The following is a 17,510-nucleotide window of genomic DNA, read 5'->3' as shown; positions in this document are numbered from 1 at the left end:
CAAGGAGACTAGCAGCCAATCTGCTTTCTTGGTCTAAAAAAGCTCTGGTCATCATCATGACCCTGCAAGAGAGGCCAGAAAGGTCTCCTAGGCCACCAGAGTGACCTCATGGGCTGAGCAAAGGCCTCCTTTAGCCTCTTGCTTGTAACTCTATACTGTGTTTAATCTTCAATGTCAAGTTGTCCCTCCCTCCCTTGCTCCTCCCTAGGAGACCCGGGCTACCTTTCCACCTCAACCGTCTCCCTATTGTTAAAGGTACTCTGTATCTTCATCCCACACTGCACAAAACTCTCTTCTTCCCCCATGATGCTTACAAACGGGGCAGTGAGGGCTCTGAACCAGCTAACGAGGGACCAGAAAAGCCTGGGTAACAGCCCTGTGAGTGTAGCTGAATTCCCCAGAGGCCAGGAACAGACTAAGGAGCCTGGCTCTGGGCTTCAGATGGAGGGTATCCCAGAAAGGGGATGTTTGCCTGCACAGGTGAAATAGAGGAGGTGTGGTGACCTCCTCTAGAGGCCAGTGGCTCGCAGACACCCAACACCTGGGTAGCAGGGGCACCAGAAGAAAACAGCCTGCTGGCTGTAACTGCCCTGACCTGACCCACTGCCAGGCTCTGGATGACTGTGAGTACGTGTCCTCCTGAGGCCAACTGGGAGGCAGAGGCAGGGGAGGAGGGCGCAGCACAAAGCTTCTGTTCCATGGGGTCGCAGTGGGAAGGAAAGATGGGAACAGAGGCAAGGAGGCTATTTCAAGAGTCACTGTCAGAGCCACCGGCTCAGCACTGTCGTGGGAAGAGGTGGGGGTAGCAGGTTCTCAGCTGATCTGCCATCCATGCAGAAGGAACTGAGGCAGTGGTGGAGGCAGTGGTGAAGGCAGGGGTGAAGGCAGGGGTGAGCTGCCGCCCAAGCCTGGGGAAGTGTGCTGTGTGGGAAGACCCCAGGTAAGGAAGAGGAACAAGGCACAACAGCTCAGGCTGGGTTTGTCCATGCAGTAGCTCTCCTAGCAGCTCTTCCCCTCCAGCCAGGACCTGAGGTTCTCTCCTCCCTCAGGACCTGGGAAGGACGCATCTGAGCTTCTTCCTTACTGGCGACTGTGGTGGTGGCTTGCTCCTCCGTCCCCTCATCTGTCCCAGCAGGGGCAAGTACGCAACACACAGAATGGGGCTTGCTGACCACGTGTACTTCATGCCAGACACAAGGCTAGATTTCCCCACTATCTCCTACTCCCAGCAAGGGCACCTGCTTTGGTACAGCAGCCCCAGGGCGGCCAGTACTGACAGTGGTGAGCGAGGGTGGAGGAACTGTAGCTTCCACCAGATTAGTCCAACCCAAGGAAGCTGCTGGCCATACTGTGGAAAGCCCAGGGCTGGTACAGGCCAGGGTCACTACAGACTATTTCTCTCTCCACTCACAGTCACATCCTGGGAACAAAGATGGGGCCCCTGCCCTCCAGGAGTTTATGGTCCAGTTGCCTTGGAGCCCCATGAATGCTCTGCTAGACAGAAAACACAGAAGCTGAGGGGCACACTGAGGAGAGATTCAGGGAAGTCTTCCTGGAGGAGAGGACTTAGTGTGAACCTTGAAGATAACTGAGGGGCCTGGAGGAAGGGTCGGATGGGGAGGTTAGGTGTGTGGGAAAGACCCCAACCCCCATCAGCCCTTTTCTCAGGCCTCAGAACGGTCTGCTCCCCCTGCTCCCACTGCCCGCTTCCTTCTCACTCATCTGAGCCAAACTTCCTTCCCAGCTTTGCCTCTCCTATCTGAGCCAAACCTCAACCTCAGCCAGGGTTCCATTTCCTCGTCCTCCTCCCTCCTCTTCCTCTGAAGGTGCTCATCCTCCCATGTCCTTGACTCTTTCCTCTCAGCCCAAAAACCTGCTCCATTGCACCCAGCCTGAAAACCCCTCCCTAAGCCAGGACCTGCCTCTGTTTTCCTTCTCCACAGAACTATTGAGCAAATGAGCTACATTTGCCATCACTACCTTCTTCCCTCCTACTCAACTGTACAATCTGGTTTTTGCTGGCAAATGCTCTGTGCTCCTTAAAGTCCCCAACAATCACCCCATTGCCAAATTCCTCAAACAAGCAAGCACAGGTCTCCAGGCCACTGCCCGTGTTGTTCCCTCTTGTCCCTCTGTACCTTTTCTACCTGGCAAACTCTGATCCAGCCCCCAAAACACGCTATAGTGTGGGCACTTCCCTGGCCACCAACACCTGTCCCCATCCCTGAGAGACGTCCCTCTGCTGAGCTCTCACAGCGCTGACACACACATATCCATTGTTACACTGTCCATTACAGCAGCTGCCAGCTGGTCTAGAATGAGTGTTATTGCTGACAACAGCAGCAACCATTGTGTGAGTCTCTCTAGGCACCAAGGACCAGGCTGGGCCCTTTATATTCATCATCATGTGTGATCTTGCAAGCAGTCGCACAAGGCAGGTGACTCAGACAGTGTTGCAGGGCCATGGCCTTCCTACTAGGCAGCACTGGCATCTGACTGGGAACCAGACTCAGAAATCAGTTGTTTATACATTAGTCTTCTCACATCAGACCCACGTGAATTCTTTGAGGGCACAAGTCATATTTTATTCATCTTTGTGACATCAGGACTTCACACAGCCTGGCACACTGCTGACTCTCGGCACACATTTATCAGACTGTGGCTGGCTGCAGCATCTAGAACTGGCTTGGCCCCTACACTGGCCTATAACTTGGGACTGCTGAGGAACACACAGAGGAAACCACTGAGATGAGGCAGGACGAACGCCAGGGAAAATCTGTGAATTATAAGGGCTACTATATCAACATGGGGAAAGGGCTCCTCCGGGCTCAGTGTGGGCCAGCCTACAGTAGGGTGGCTACAGTGCAGAGGAGGCCCTAGAAACTGCCAGTCGCCTCTAATCAGGGCCCAAGGCCTAACTCAGCATGCCCTGGGGGTCTGCTGCAGTGTTTCCCCTCTGCCCAAAACTAAAACTATGTTAGAGGGAAACCTGAGCCTCTTTCTCTGAAGGCACAGCTGCCTCAGGAGGGGCAGGCAGGTGCTGTCTTGTCAGGGATCGGGTCTTGGGCCCACTGCAGCGAAGGAGACAGGTCTGTACCAATTATCACCAAAATCGAAGAGTAGGATAATAAATATATTTGGTTTTTATACCCCAGTTCTCATCACAGAGCAGCTAAAATCACAGAGCAGCTAAAACCCTTGGAATTTCCTTAAGGTCAGGAGTATCTTCAGTATCTTTTTCTACAACACCTGAGCTTATGCTAATGTGATGATCTGGGAGAGACTGAGGATTGGGCCAGTCACCACAGAGACCAAGTGATTAGAGGATTAGAGGACTGGAACTACCAGCCCATCCACCAACCTCCAGGAAAGTGGGGGTGGGTATGTAGGATGTGGAGTGGGGGCTCTGAGATCAAGCCTATAAAAACTCTTGGATAACAGGATTTGACGTGCTTCTCTAGCTACTGGGAGGGTGAAGGCCCGGAGTGGGCAGGGAAGTTCCAATACCACCACTCCCCTGGCACCCCACTACACGGTGCCATCTGCCCCTCCCTCTGGCTGTTCCTCTGCCTCCTTTATAATAAGCCAGCAAATGTAAGTGAAGTGTTTCCCCGGGTTCTGTGAGCCACTCTAGCAAATTATCAAGCCCAAGGAGAGAGTATAGGAACCCCAATCGATAGCTAGTTGGTTAAAAGCAAATGTAAAATAACCTGGGGCGTGGGACCAGCATGGGGAGTGGGGCTAAGTTTTGTGGGACTGAGTCCTCAACCTGTGGGATCGGACACTCTCTCCAGGTAGACGGCATCTGAAAAGGGCACCCAGCTGGTGTCCACTGGAGAACTGCTTGGTATGTGGGGAAACACCATGCCAGAATACCAACACCAGAAGTATTCTGTATTGAGCGCAAATAGAGAGAAAAGAGGCTTTTTCCCTTTTACACTAAAGGAATGAAGTCCAAACTCCCAAGTGTGCCAAGAGGCCCTGCACATCCTGGACTGTGCTTACTGCTCCCACCTCGTTTTTGTTTTTGAGACAGGGTCTCACTCTGTCGCCCAGGCTAGAGTGCAGTGGCACAATCATAGCTCACTACAGCCTTGAACTCTTGGACTCAAGTGATCCTCCCATCTCAGCCTCCTGAGCAGCTGAGACTACAGGTGTGTGTCACCACAGCCAGCTAATTTTTTTATTTTTTTGTATAGGTGAGTCTCCCTACGTTGCCCAGGCTGGTCTCAAACTCCTGGGCTCAAGTGATCCTCCCACCTCGGACTACCAAATCACTGGGGACCTGGCCTCCCACCTCTCATCTTGATACTCTCCCTTCCAGTGCCTTCTCATCAGGTCCTAGGGTTGTTCTCCCCATCTGGAACACTGTCCTCTCCTCCCTTGTCCCACCCCCTCCCACACGCTTTCACGAATTCCTACTCATCCTTCAGCCCCAGGCTTGGCTTTCACCTCCTCTGACAGCTGCACCCCTCCTGATGCAACCAGGTTGGGTGCCCCTCCTCTGTGTTTCCAGAGTACCCTGTGCTCCCTCCAGCACAGCTTCTCTATCTTGCCTATTCACCTGCCTGTTACCTGCTCCATGAGGCATGAGCTCCATAAGGACAAAGGAACTTGGTCTGCCCTGTGGGGCTATGGTCTTAGCACCTAGCACACTGTTTGGGTCCATCAATATTTGTTGAGTGAAATATCTGTGGAAAGGGCCAGTCTCCAAGAAGAGATTTCACTAATAAAAATGAAGAGTATTACACAGATTTCTAATTCCTGGCATCTCCACACGTTCACACACACTAATCCTGACATCTACCTACTCTGTGAAAGAGGAAGCAACCCGAGTTTACAAACATGGAAAGTGAACAGCGCAAGGCCTGTTATTTACTTAATTACTGTTGTATGTCCCTGTTTCTTAAAGCAACAGGCACTATCCCAAGTTCACACAACCTGTGCATGAGGCTCTCAAACTCTGTTAAGAAGTCAAGAGCCTCAGCCCAATTCTGCTTCAGCCTGGCACTCCCTCCCCATCTCCCCTCCTGCATCTCAGCTGCCTCTCATGCAGGGTGGCTGGGTCCTCCTCACCAATGATGGCTTCCTTCAGGCTGGACTCAACAGGAAGGATGTTCTTCTCCACCAGCTCCATGGGGCCAGGCCTCTGTGCAATCTTCTCATTGAGGTCATCGGCTAGTCTGGCTCTCTTCAGCTTCAGCTGCTTGGCCTGGAGGGACGGCTCAGCCGAGGTTTCTGCCCATGGGAGAGAAAGGGGTGCAGGAAGATATATGAGTGGATGTGGTTCTGCCCTGGGAACTCCAGAGCAGCTCTCCTTCCTCCTGGGCAAGAGCAGAGACTGTCAGAATGGAAAGCATATCCCAAGCAGAGAAGAGTGGCCTGCCTTGAAGTTTCACAAAGACAAGACAACGGGTTCCCACTGTGACCTGGCAGTGCACGGTCACACACAATTACAACCAGGCAGAGGCAAGCTCAGAAGACTTTCTGAGGTGGAGCTACAGAATGGAAGCAGCACCAGATGACAGAATGGTCTCCACTCTCCCTCAAACTTGCTGTGTTACTAAGGCGATTCACATCTCTGTTCTGGGTTTCAGTGCCTTTGTCTGCAAAATATGGGACTCAGAATAGAAAAGTTCTCTTCCAGCCCCTCAAACAGCTCAAAACTAGACAAACAGCTGGGCGTGGTGGCTCACACTTGTATTCCCAGCACTTTGGGAGGTCAAGGCATGTGGATCACCTGAGGTCAGGAGTTCAAGACCAGCCTGATCAGTATGGTGAAACTGTCTGTACTAAAAATACAAAAAATAGCCAGGCATGGTGGCAGGTGCCTGTAGTCCCAGCTACTCGGAAGGCTGAGGCAGGAGAACTGCTTGAGCCCGGGAGGTGGAGGCTGCAGTGAGCTGAGATTGTGCCACTGCACACCAGCCTGGGTGACACAGCAAGACTCCATCTCAAGTTTAAAAAACAAAACAAAACAAAAAAACACTAGACAAACAATAAGTAAATATATTTATGCTGCTTCCAGGAGCCAAAACCTTTTCTTCACTAAAAATGTGGGAAGACCGCCAGGCACAGTGGCTCACGCCTGTAATCCCAGCACTTTGGGAGGCCAAGATGGGCGGATCACTTGAGGTCAGGAGTTCGAGACCAGCCTGGCCAGCATGGTGACACCCCATCTCTACCAAAAATATTAAAAATTAGCTGGGTGTGGTGGCGCTCGTCTGTAATCCCAGCTATTCGGAAGGCTGACGCAGGAGAATCGCTTGAACCTGGGAGAGGTTGCGGTGAGCCATGATCACACCACTGCACTCCAGCCTGAGCAACAGAGCAAGACTCCATCTCAAAAAAAAAAAAAAGGGCAGGGGGGTGGGAAGGAAGACGTGTGCAGCTGGGGCCAGGTATACATCTAGAATAATATTAGATGGAGCATGGTATATCACAGACAGTCAAGTGAATGACTGACTGAATGAATTAATGAATATAAAAAAGTAAGTGTATTTTAAACACAGATTTTAGATTAGGCATGATGGCTTGCACCTATAATCACAGTGACAGAGTAAGACTCTGTCTCAAAACAAAACAGATTTTGGCAGAGAGAAACAATCTCACACCAAGGGATGGTGGGACCCTGGAGAACAGGCCAAGCCAAACTAAGAGCGTGTGACTGTGCTTGTTGAGAGTCCCTCAGACCAGCGGCGGTTACCATGGCACAGCTGTCATACTGTGTTAAGGCTCTGGCTTACCCACTGCCAACAGAAATGGGAGAAGAAAGAAGCAAGAAGGAAATGGGTAGTGCGGTGAGAACTGGGTCTAGATGAAAAAGCAATTCCAATCTCCACACCTTCCAAAATGTGCATCCTGACCAGCTCCGATCTCTCCGGGCGGGAACGAATCTTCCGTTTGAGATAGTCCTCTGTCTACAGAAAAAACACACCAAGAAACTCTCAAATCCAGGTACACAGGCTTATGGCATGGACAGGATCACAAAGCAGCCTTGGCCATGGTGGCTGCTGACCACCTCTGCACCCCCACAACCTTAACTTGATGATGGCAGGGTCCAGAGGCAAGAGGAGGCCTGGAGAGAGCACATCAAAATCCAACTGCGCCTGCCAAGGAAGGGTGCCATCCTTCAAGACCATTTGTCTCTCTAAGGCTGGACTGACAATATATCTATTAAAAACTACTATTTCTACTACCATAAAAGTAATATATGTCCAGCAAAGAAAATTTAGAAAACTAGAAAGAAAAATAAAATTAAAAAAACTTTAATCAGCCACCGTTAGTATTCTGGGATATCTGTTTCTAGTTACTCTTCCACGCAGAAAATAGGCTTAACTTTGCAGAGCTGTAATCATACTGAATATTATTTTATATCCTGCTTTAAAAAATGTAACATTGGGCTGGGCACAGTGGCTCACACCTGTAATCCCAGCACTCTGGGAGGCCAAGGTGGGCAGATCACTTGAGGTCAGGAGTTCAAGACCAGCCTGGCCAATGTGGTGAAACCCTGTCTCTACTAGAAATACAAAAATTAGCCAGATGTGGTAGCTGGCAACTGTAATCCCAGCTACTTGGGAGGCTGAAGCAGGAGAATCACTTGAACACTTGAGGTGGAGGCTGCAGTGAGCCAAGATTGCCCCATTGCACTCCAGCCTGGGCGACAAAAACGAAACTCCGTCTCAAAAAAACCAAAAAACTGTAACACTGCATGATCTCATGAGCATTTTCCATTCATTTTGAATGGCTGCCAAATGGAATACTAATTTTGATACATGGTATCAAAGCTCTAGTTCCTCAAAGTCCAATGTCCTAATTTCTGCATTTATGAAACTCTGGGCAAACTACACTAGTCCCTCAACAGTCACAGAGCCATCCCACCAAATGGGGCTAATTATAATATATACAGTCCCCCAGATCTGACTCTACAGAGTCTGTGCTCTTAACCTCTGCACCAACATTTTCAAACCATAGAACATTAGCGGATCAAGACCAGCAAAGGATAAGACAGGACAGAGAACACTAGGAAATGAAGCCTCGGAGGACATTATATATAGTAAAGGAAAAGACTGAAAAAAAAAAAAAAAAAGGCCTCTCCTCACCTAGCCATCTGCCGCCTTGGTGTTCTGGCCGGGCAGCTCTGTGCTAGCCCAGCGGTGGCTGAGCAATCCAGGAGATGGTTTAAAGTGGCTGTGGGCTCTGGGTCTATCACCCCATGTGCAGTGGGCAGAAGTACTGCCTCAGCTGCAGCAGAGAGTGGTAAAGCAGGTGTCAGGCGCCGCACGTCTTCACAGACAACAGAGGAAGGCTTATTCTCTAAGCCATCTGAAGCTCTGACCAGTGGCCATGACTGAGGTAGAATACAGTACTGATTAAGAAAATATATGGAGGAGCTTCTGGTTTGCTAAAGGCATGGAGATGCTAGGAGGGTGACACACCCACCCGGAGAGGGCACAGAAGCTCCTCGTCCCTTCCCACATACCTATGCATCTCTTCTACCTGACTGTTTCTGAGTTGTATCCTTTTTTTTTTTTTTTTTTGAGATGGAGTCTCGCTCTGCCGCCCAGGCTGGAGTGCAGTGGCCCGATCTCAGCTCACTGCAAGCTCCGCCTCCCGGGTTCACGCCATTCTCCTGCCTCAGCCTCCCGAGTAGCTGGGACTACAGATGCCCACCACCGCGCCCGGCTAGTTTTTTGTATTTTTTAGTAGAGACAGGGTTTCACCGTGTTAGCCAGGATGGTCTCGATCTCCTGACCTCGTGATCCGCCCATCTCGGCCTCCCAAAGTGCTGGGATTACAGGCTTGAGCCACCGCGCCCGGCCGAGTTGTATCCTTTATAACAAATAGTAAACATATTAATGATGTCAAATGGCTGAAACCTGACTACCTAGAAGCTACTCTGGACTGGTTTAGAGGGTACAAGGTCTCTGACGGAAAACCAGAGAATTTTCAGGGCCAAATTTAAAGATATGGATTTTGCAACTGATATCCTTAAAGGCATTCATGACCACTAAAGCACATTTGTGTCAAAGAAAACTGAGGGGAAAAATCATTTTGACCAGGTACAGTGGTGGATGCCTATACATCCCAGCAATTCAGGAGGTCAAAGGTAGAAGGATTGCTTAAGCCCAAGAGTTGGAATTCAGACTGGGCAACACAGCAAGATCTCACCTCTAAAATTACCCAAAAAAGCAAAGCAAAGCAATCAGTAGTGTAAATACAACAGCATCTCTGACTCCCTCAAGTGTGATCCTGACATAGCTGAAGCCATGGTGGATGATTTCCCACCACCATGTATAGCTGCCTATGCAGCACCAACAGATGTGGGTAGCTGGTTCCAACACCAGAAAAAGAAATGAAACTTCTCTTGAATACAAGCTGATATTGCTGTGTCTTATTCATCTGGAAGTATGAGATGCAAAAGTAGCAGCTTTTCAAAGCTTTAAGCTTTTAGAATTAAGTAAAGCAAATTCTGCTGTAACCAATCCAATATATTCATTTTTCATATCTCAACTAAGATAATTTTTAGTACGTGCATAAATATGGAAGTAGTTATTGTAATGTGGAAGTCATCTGTGAACAGATGTGCATGGTAAGCAAATTGAGTGTTAGGTTACCACGTGTTAGGAAATAAAATCATTTTGCTTAAAAAACAAATCTAGAATCCACAGACAAAGGTTTGAGTCCCAGCTTTGCCACTTATTGGCTGGACAAGTGAGTTAACTTCTCTTAACTGCATCTGTAAAATGAGGATAATACTACCTAATTCATAAGAGTTGATGTGAGGATAAAAAAAAAAAAACAGATACAACCTCTTATATAAAGGTGCTCAATAAAACAGACTCTTCTAATCAGCCCTACTGGTCCCTGCCTATTCGAGAAGCAGTCAAGGAAATGGTGCCCAGTCTTCTGACCGAATAGGGGCACAGGCAATGCCATCCTTTCCCCCTACACTGTACTCTCAAGTGCTCTCGGCAAACTAAAACACTGCTGCTTGTTACTCCTTTGGTTCCCAGGACCCCTGATTTCATTCTTCCCACTTACTCTAAGAATTAATCATGATTTTCTAGGAGGGAAAAAATGAAATAAAGTTAAAAAAAAAAGTATTGGAGGTAAATATTTCTGAGACTCTAAAACAGCTGTGAGGCTAGGTGCGGTGGCTCATGCCTGTAATCCCAGCACTTTGGGAGGGCAAGGCAGGCAGATCACTTGAGGCCAAGAGTTCGAGACCAACCTAGACAACATGGTGAAACTTCATCTCTACTAAAAATACAAAAATTACCCAGGTTTGGTGGTGGGCGCCTGTAGTCCCAGCTGCTTGGGAGACTGAGGCTGGAGAATCACTTGAAACTGCTGGGCAGAGGCTGCGGTGAGCTGAGATCATGCCACTGCACTCCAGCTTGGGTGACAGAGTGGGACTCCGTCTCAAAAAAATAAAGTAAAATAAAATAGCTGTGGGTCTTAAGGAGATGCAGACTATGATCTGTGTAGGGGATTGTCTTCCCACGATGTTATGTGAAAGGAAAAAGTAAAGTGAGTGGGAGGGGGAAACAAGTTCTGGTGACTTCCCCATCTCTACCCACACTGGGCAGCAGAATATTCCTCAGGGGCCCCTGGGGAACTGAAACTGAGAATTGGGATGGGGATGCAAGTAAGGTGCTACAGCAGAACACTTGGGCTTGGAGTGTGGGCCAGTTTCTGCTTTCCACAAGAGTCAAGTGGATACTCTGGGCAGATGGAGACCAGGGAGGTTTCCTACCCTTTGGAATGCCCATCCTGTGAGGTGTGGGCAGTGTAACCCTGGACTTGGGAAGCTTTTCCATTGGCTAATGTTTGTGTCCCAACATCTACAAAAGTTAAGTGGAATTAAAGATGGGGAAATACCAGTGGTCTCCAAAGCACTCCAAAATTCAGGGAAGGAGGATCAGGTGATTGTTCCATATCCTTAAATGTACTAAAAGAGAAACCTCATTCCAATCATGTTCCATATAATCACCATGGGAGGTGGATGAGAGACGGGATGAGGTAGGAGAAGAAGAGTTTTCCATTTAAAACTGCAAGGCCAGGGCTGGCCCTAGAGTCTAGCAGGCTCTGGCCTCAGAGTTCTATGGAAAGCTCTAAATGGAAATATAACCAGCAATACAATGAGCTCTGAAAATGCTCTTTCGGGGTTCTGAGGGAAAAAAAGGTACCTTACCCTTGCCCGCTCCAAGCTCCTTCTCTGCTCATGAAATGCAGCTGGACTTTTCAAAGCTGTTGAGAGAAGAACCATAAAGAATTACCTTCAAGCGAAGCATCATGTCTAGGGCTACAATATTCAGTGGAGAAGGCACCTTAAATTCATGTTACTGGCCAGGCGCACTGACTCATGCCTGTAATCCCAGCACTTTGGGAGGCCAAGGCGGGCAGATCATGAGGTCAGGAGATCAAGACCATCCTGGCTAACACAGTGAAACCCCGTCTCTACTAAAAACACAAAAAATTAGCCGGGCGTGGTGGCAGACACCTGTAGTCCCAGCTACTTGGGAGGCTGAGGCAGGAGAATGGCGTGAACCCAGAAGGTGGAGCTTGCGGTAAGCAGCGATCGCGCCACTGCCCTCTAGCCTGGGCGACAGAGCAAGACTCCGTCTCAAAAAAAAATTCACGTTACTGTTACTAGTACAATAAATATCAGCTGAAGTGAAGGCAATGACACCTGAGTAAGCATGTATTTTTATGGTTTAGCTACCCCATTCAAACAGTTTTGGTAGAAACCAAAATATGATTCCTAATGGGAACTGTCACTGCCTAAGCTTGGGCTGTCTAAAGTGCACCCATGGAATGTAACTTTAACAAACACCCTGGCCCATGACTGGACTGTCAGCCGCAAATCCCCCATCAGCCAGGGCTCCAAGAACGCCTGCTAGGCCTCACATTATTCTCAGGACACCTGCACACAGGAAGAGGCATAGATGCATGCCAGGTCAACCTTACTTCCTCAGCCTCACGAGGAATCATAAAGTGGCCAAACCGTTCCAACGGGACAGTTAAACCCAAAAAGATGTATGTCCACTCGGTGCTATTTCCTTCTTCACTGCACCTGATATTTATAGTGCTGCTAAAATTAACTTGAATTTCATCTCTAAGGACTAAAAGAACCCCACAGCAATTATATGTGAAGGAACACATACAACCAACAGCTGACACGAAGGGCTCAGCTCTATTCTGGGGATACCACATAAAGACCACAAGTCTCGACTTCTGCAAACAACACTCAGGTGGCAAGACCAAACCAAGAGCCTCCAGAAAGGCTGCACCATGAATGAAGGGTCTGACTCCTTTTGTCAAAAACTTGACTGTAAGGACAAATAAATTTTAAGACACTCTGAGGATGAGAGGGAAAGGCCTGACTCACTTCAAGTAGGGAACAGAGGCAATAAGAGAGAAATTTATAAGACTGTGGTCAGTTTCACTTCTGCTGCCCTAGAATTTCCAAAGAGCTGTGAAACTGTGAGCAGAGATAACTTTTGCTAGGCTGCTGGCTGCGGTAGGAGTGCAGGGTTAAGGAGCTGCTAAAAGTAGCAAGAGAGCATAGATAGGACCCTATCCTGCCTGGGCCTTTGTGCTTCTTCCTCCTTCCTCCCCCCTAGTGGGGGGCTGGGCCTTAGCAACAGTAGTTCCAGAAGAAAATTTCAATTGTCCCAGCAGTATTTATTTTAAAAAATTTTTGTGAATCTTAAGATAAAAAAGAAACTATAGTCTTAAAAGTACTACTGAGATCCCATCTTCTAACAGAAGGGGGAGCTCTAGATTTAACAAATAACATCAAAGAAAAACCACTACAGGTTACCTCCTCAACCTACCTGGGCACTATCCGTGCTTCCCTACTTCTTACATGGACAGGTCGTGGGCATTTCAGTGGGTAAACAGACACCCACTGCACCTGCTTCTACTGTGTAAAGCTAGCTCCACTCCAAAGGCCCTGCTCTGCAGGAACCTGGGTGTGATGGATCACACATAACCTTGCCTCTTGGAAAGCTTAGCACACGCATGAGACAGTAAGTACAAAGAATCAAGAGAAAATGGACACTGTCCACCCCACCCCAGCTTCCTTTTCTGCCTCATTTTTCTCTGCAGCACTCATCACTGTCTTGACAGTCTTTATACAAATACTACATATCTGTCTGGGCGTGGTGGCTCACGCCTGCAATAATCCCAGCACTTCTGGAGGCCGCGGTGGGCAGATCATGAGGTCAGGAGTTCAAGACTAGCCTGGCCAACATGGTGAAACCCTGTCTCTACTAAAAATACAAAAATTTTTGTACAGGCATGGTAGAGGGCACCTGTAATCCCATCTACTCAGGAGATTGAGGCAGGAGAATCGCTTGAACTCAGAAGGCGGAGGTTACAGTGAGCCGAGATAGTGCCACTGTACTCCAGCCTGGGCGAGAAAAAAAGGGCGGAATACTACATATTTTTCTTGTTTACTGTCAGTCTCCCATGTTTACATTTACAACATGCCCCCATCAGAGCACAGCAAGGGTTTTGTCTATTTTTTTAGTTACTCACAGCATTCCCTAGTGCCTAGAATACCAGGCACACAGTATACCCTCAATAATTATTCACTCAGTAAATTAATATTCTATAAGAAATAGACTCAAGGTGACTAGTGACAGGAGGACGGGAAGATTCTGCAGCAGAGCTCTAAACTTTCATCTGAATAGCCGGAATTCTGGTTCTCAAGTGGGTTCAAAACCTCACAGAAGTTCTGGATAGGTCAAGGGATCTGTGTTCTAGTACTGAGTGCTACCAATTACTGCTGGGTGACAGGGGTTGTGACTGCTTTCTGCGTCTAATTTTCTTCCAGAGTGAGAATCTGCCCACCTCTCAGAACCCTTGTAAGGAAGAAACGCCAGTGAGTGTGCCCTGAACCAAATGGTATATGTGCCTATATATTCAGTTGTTGCTGTCACCAAATGCTGTAATTTGGTTGAATCACTGGCTTGATTCACTCACAGGCCAGCTAGTTTCTGTACCGCAGCCACAGATTCTCTAAAACCTTGGCTCACTTGCTGCCTCAACAACCCACACTGGCTATCCCCAAAGGGTAAGGTACAAAGCCAACTTCTAGGAAAACAATTCGCCAGAACATCTTGAGGACATCATCTTCATGTACAAAGGGTGGTGCACCACTAGTGGAGGACAGGTGATGGGTGAAATAGCTACAGTACACAGAGTCTCCCTCATCTGCAGTTTCGCTTTCCATGGTTTCAGTTATTCTAGGCCAACCAAGGTCCAAAAATGTTACAGTATTTTGAGTGGGCCCATATTCACATAACTTTTATTACAGCGTATTGTTAAAATTGCTCTAAGTTCTTACTATGTCTGATTTACAAATCGAATTTTGTCATAGGTCACATGTATAGGAAAAAAAAAAAAAAAACAGTACATACAGGATTTGGTACCACTTGCAGTTTCAGGCATCCACTGCGGGGTCTTGGCACGTGTTCCTCAGGAGTAAGGGCAGACTACTCTATATGAATTCCTATTTGGTCCTATTAAGGACATTTTCATGTAATGGCAAGAAAGGGATTAATATCTATTGGGTGCTTATATGAAAAGCACTGTTCTAGATATTTTAAACCTGTTAGCTAATTTAATATTCCTAATCATTCTACATGGTAGGTAATATCCCATTTTATAGATAAGGACAGGGCCAAAAAGTAAAGGCAAGCAAATAGCAGGGATAAGGACTATAACCTAATTTGTTTAAGGGCCCTGAATTGGAAGATATAACCTAATTCTGTATCATCCTTAGCCTAGAGTTCTTTCCACTCCTCTGTGTTGATTTCTTAACTTCTTCAAAAGTTAGAGAAGAGAGGCCGGGCATGGTGGCTCAAGCCTGTAATCCCTGCACTTTGGGAGACTGAGGCAGGTGTATCACCTGAGGTCAAGAGTTCAAGACCAGCCTGGCCAATATGGCGAAACCACGTCTCTACTAAACACAAAGAAAAAGTAGCCAGCCATGGTGGCAGGCACCTGTAACCCCAGCTACTTGGGGGGCTGACGCAGGAGAATCCCTTGAACCCAGGAGGTGGAGACTGCAATGAGCTGAGATCATGTCACTGTACTCCAGTCTGCATAACAAGAGCAAAACTTCATCTCAAAAAAAAAAAAAAAAAAAATTAGAGAAAAAAGGCCAGGCATGTTGGCTCATGCCTACAATCTCAGCACTTTGGGAGGCCGAGGAGATCAGATTCCTTGAGGTCAGAAGTTCAAGACCAGCCTGGGCAACATGGTGAAAACCTCGTCTCTACAAAAATTAGCCAGACATGGTGGCAGGCACCTGTAATCCCAGCTACTTGGGACACTGAGGCAGGAGAATTACTTGAATCCAAGAGGCAGAAGTTGCAGTGAGCCAAGATTGTTCAGTGGCGCTCCAACCTGGGTGACAGAGCAAGACTCTGTCACTAAAAAAGAGAGAGAAGAAAAGAAACTGTTGGGTAGGGGGACAAGGTAGCTTCAATATTCTTTGACACACACAGTTTAGATGCTTATCTGAGTCCAGGCAACATACAAGAGTCAGGTTGGCCACAGCACTGGGTAAAGACTAGGGCAAAGAAGGCTTAGAAGAGGGGTTCAGGGACCCGTCTGAGGGGCCCCAGGGCTCTCAAGCATTGAGAATCAGTTCAAAACCTGGAGCTCACCATGTAACAGCCTTTGGCACTGATACTAGAAGACAAGTTGGAGAAGCTGAGACAGGATAGCTGGTCAGAAGAACCAGAAATGAAGACCAAGAAAAGAATTCAAGATAGGGCCGGACACAGTGGATCACGCCTGTAATCCCAGCACTTCGGGAGGCCGAGGCGGGCGGATCACCTGAGGTCAGGAGTTCAGAACCAACCTGGCCAACATGACGAAACCCCATCTCTACTAAAAATACAGAAATTAGCTGGGTGTGATGGCAGGTACCTGTAATACCAGCTACTCGCAAGGCTGAGGTACGACAATCGCCTGAAACTGGGAGGTAGAGGTTGCAGTGAACCAAGATTGCGCCACTGCACTCCAGCCTGGGTGACAGAGTAAGACTCTGTCTCAAAAAAAAACTCACTGGATCCTTTTCATAACCCATAAGGCAGGGACTGTTATTCCATGTGTGATGAAACTGACACTGGCTGAGATGCAGTAACCTGCCAGATCATCCATTCATCGAGTGGTGGACCCCAACCCAGGTCTAGTTCTGCCTTCCCTTTCTTCCCTTGTCTAAACCTTCTGACAAGTGTGTCAGTTTCTCTCAGTCCCTGAGTAAGCCAGCTTAGTCTGTGCTCCTCTTTCCTCATTTTTAATTCTTTTCTCTGATAGCAGATTCAGCAATTTCAATAGTCACTTCTGCCAGGTGAAAGGAGTGAGCACTGGCCCCTCTTTCTTCAGGTTTGTATCAGGACTTCCTGTTGGGTGTTTCTCAGTTCATCTGGGAAGAGACTGGAGTAGCCACAACAAGTGCTCGTGGTGCGCTGGGGTTTGAGGTGGACAGGGCAACTCCTGTGTGTGTCCAGCCAGCTTTGTTAAAAGCCACCACGTGGAGGGTAGCCTAGTGAAGGGGATGTAAGAGTGATACGGGTAAGCCCTGAGCTTTCTTGATTGTAGGAACAAATGACAATGGGGAGCCAGAATCACCTCAAGTTCCACGCCAAGGAGGTAAGACACAAGGAAGCAGAAAATAGGTTTCCAAGTTTAGGCCTCTGCCAATTGAAGAAAAAAAGGACTTAAAGTTACCCCATAAATGTGCGTCCAATTACAAGGGCTGCATTCATCTAGGAGTCCATCTCCCCTCTTCCTGATGCCTTAATAGCTTTGCAGGAGGAGCCAGAGTATTACTCAAAACTGCATTTTCCCAGACACTCCTAGAAAGCAGTCTCTGGAAAGAGAAGCCCCCAAAGACCAATGCAAGGACAAGAGCCTTGTGTGTTTTGTAAGAATATACATATTCAATATCAGACGGCAGTTCTCGATCCTTTCCTGCTGCCCTGGGAGCTGGTTCCAATGGAGCTCTTGTGTGGCTTTGTGTGAACAAAGGGAAGTGTGCAGCACATCCTGAAAAGAAAAATAACCAAGCTCCCCAGAGAAAACAATTGAACAGAAGTGGCCAAGAGGTGTGCCATTCTTAATCACAGTTTCAGTTCTAGATGTGGGCCCCGCCCCTGGCTGGCTACAACTACCAATTAATATTCTGTTCCCTCTTTCCAGCACCCATTTTCTTTCTCCCCTAGCACAACTGTTGCCTAAATTAAATGAGGTCATTTGTGAATTAAAGAAATAAAAAGTGAAAAACTTTCCATTTTATTTTAAAATACATACTGGCATCTAGGCCAGGTGCAGTGGCTCACACCTGTAATCCCAGCACTTTGGGAGGCCGAGGCGGGAGGATCACCTGAGGTCAGGAGTTCGAGACCAGCCTGGCCAACATGGTGAAACCCCCCCCCTACTAAAAATACAAAAATTAGCTGGGTGTGGTGGGGCACGCCTGTAAT

General features: G+C 47.9%; 2 protein-coding genes and 1 long non-coding RNA gene across 6 annotated transcripts in view; 1 reads left to right on the top strand and 2 right to left on the bottom strand.

The window, feature by feature from the left end:
• The window catches only part of LOC126963577 (E3 ubiquitin-protein ligase RBX1), a 598,764-nt gene that overhangs the window by 51,560 nt on the left and 529,694 nt on the right, over positions 1-17,510 (top strand). The window lies entirely within an intron of this gene.
• The window catches only part of MRTFA (myocardin related transcription factor A), a 217,625-nt gene that overhangs the window by 14,568 nt on the left and 185,547 nt on the right, over positions 1-17,510 (bottom strand). For all 4 annotated transcript variants that reach the window (XM_050805826.1, XM_050805823.1, XM_050805825.1 and 1 more), the window contains 3 exons: positions 11,198-11,253; positions 6,845-6,920; positions 5,077-5,238 (listed from right to left, as the gene is read on the bottom strand). In XM_050805826.1, the coding sequence (XP_050661783.1) occupies positions 5,077-5,238; positions 6,845-6,920; positions 11,198-11,253 (294 nt within the window). The remainder of the gene's footprint in view (positions 1-5,076; positions 5,239-6,844; positions 6,921-11,197; positions 11,254-17,510) is intronic.
• Positions 14,368-17,445, bottom strand: LOC126963696 (uncharacterized). The gene is made up of 2 exons (XR_007729195.1): positions 15,326-17,445; positions 14,368-15,018 (listed from the first exon to the last, which is right to left on the bottom strand). It is a non-coding gene; the product is annotated as an uncharacterized LOC126963696 (long non-coding RNA).

The sequence above is a fragment of the Macaca thibetana genome, chromosome 10 (assembly GCF_024542745.1).
Source record: "Macaca thibetana thibetana isolate TM-01 chromosome 10, ASM2454274v1, whole genome shotgun sequence".
NCBI lineage: Eukaryota > Metazoa > Chordata > Mammalia > Primates > Cercopithecidae > Macaca > Macaca thibetana.
This window is presented reverse-complemented; position numbering and strand designations above follow the sequence as displayed.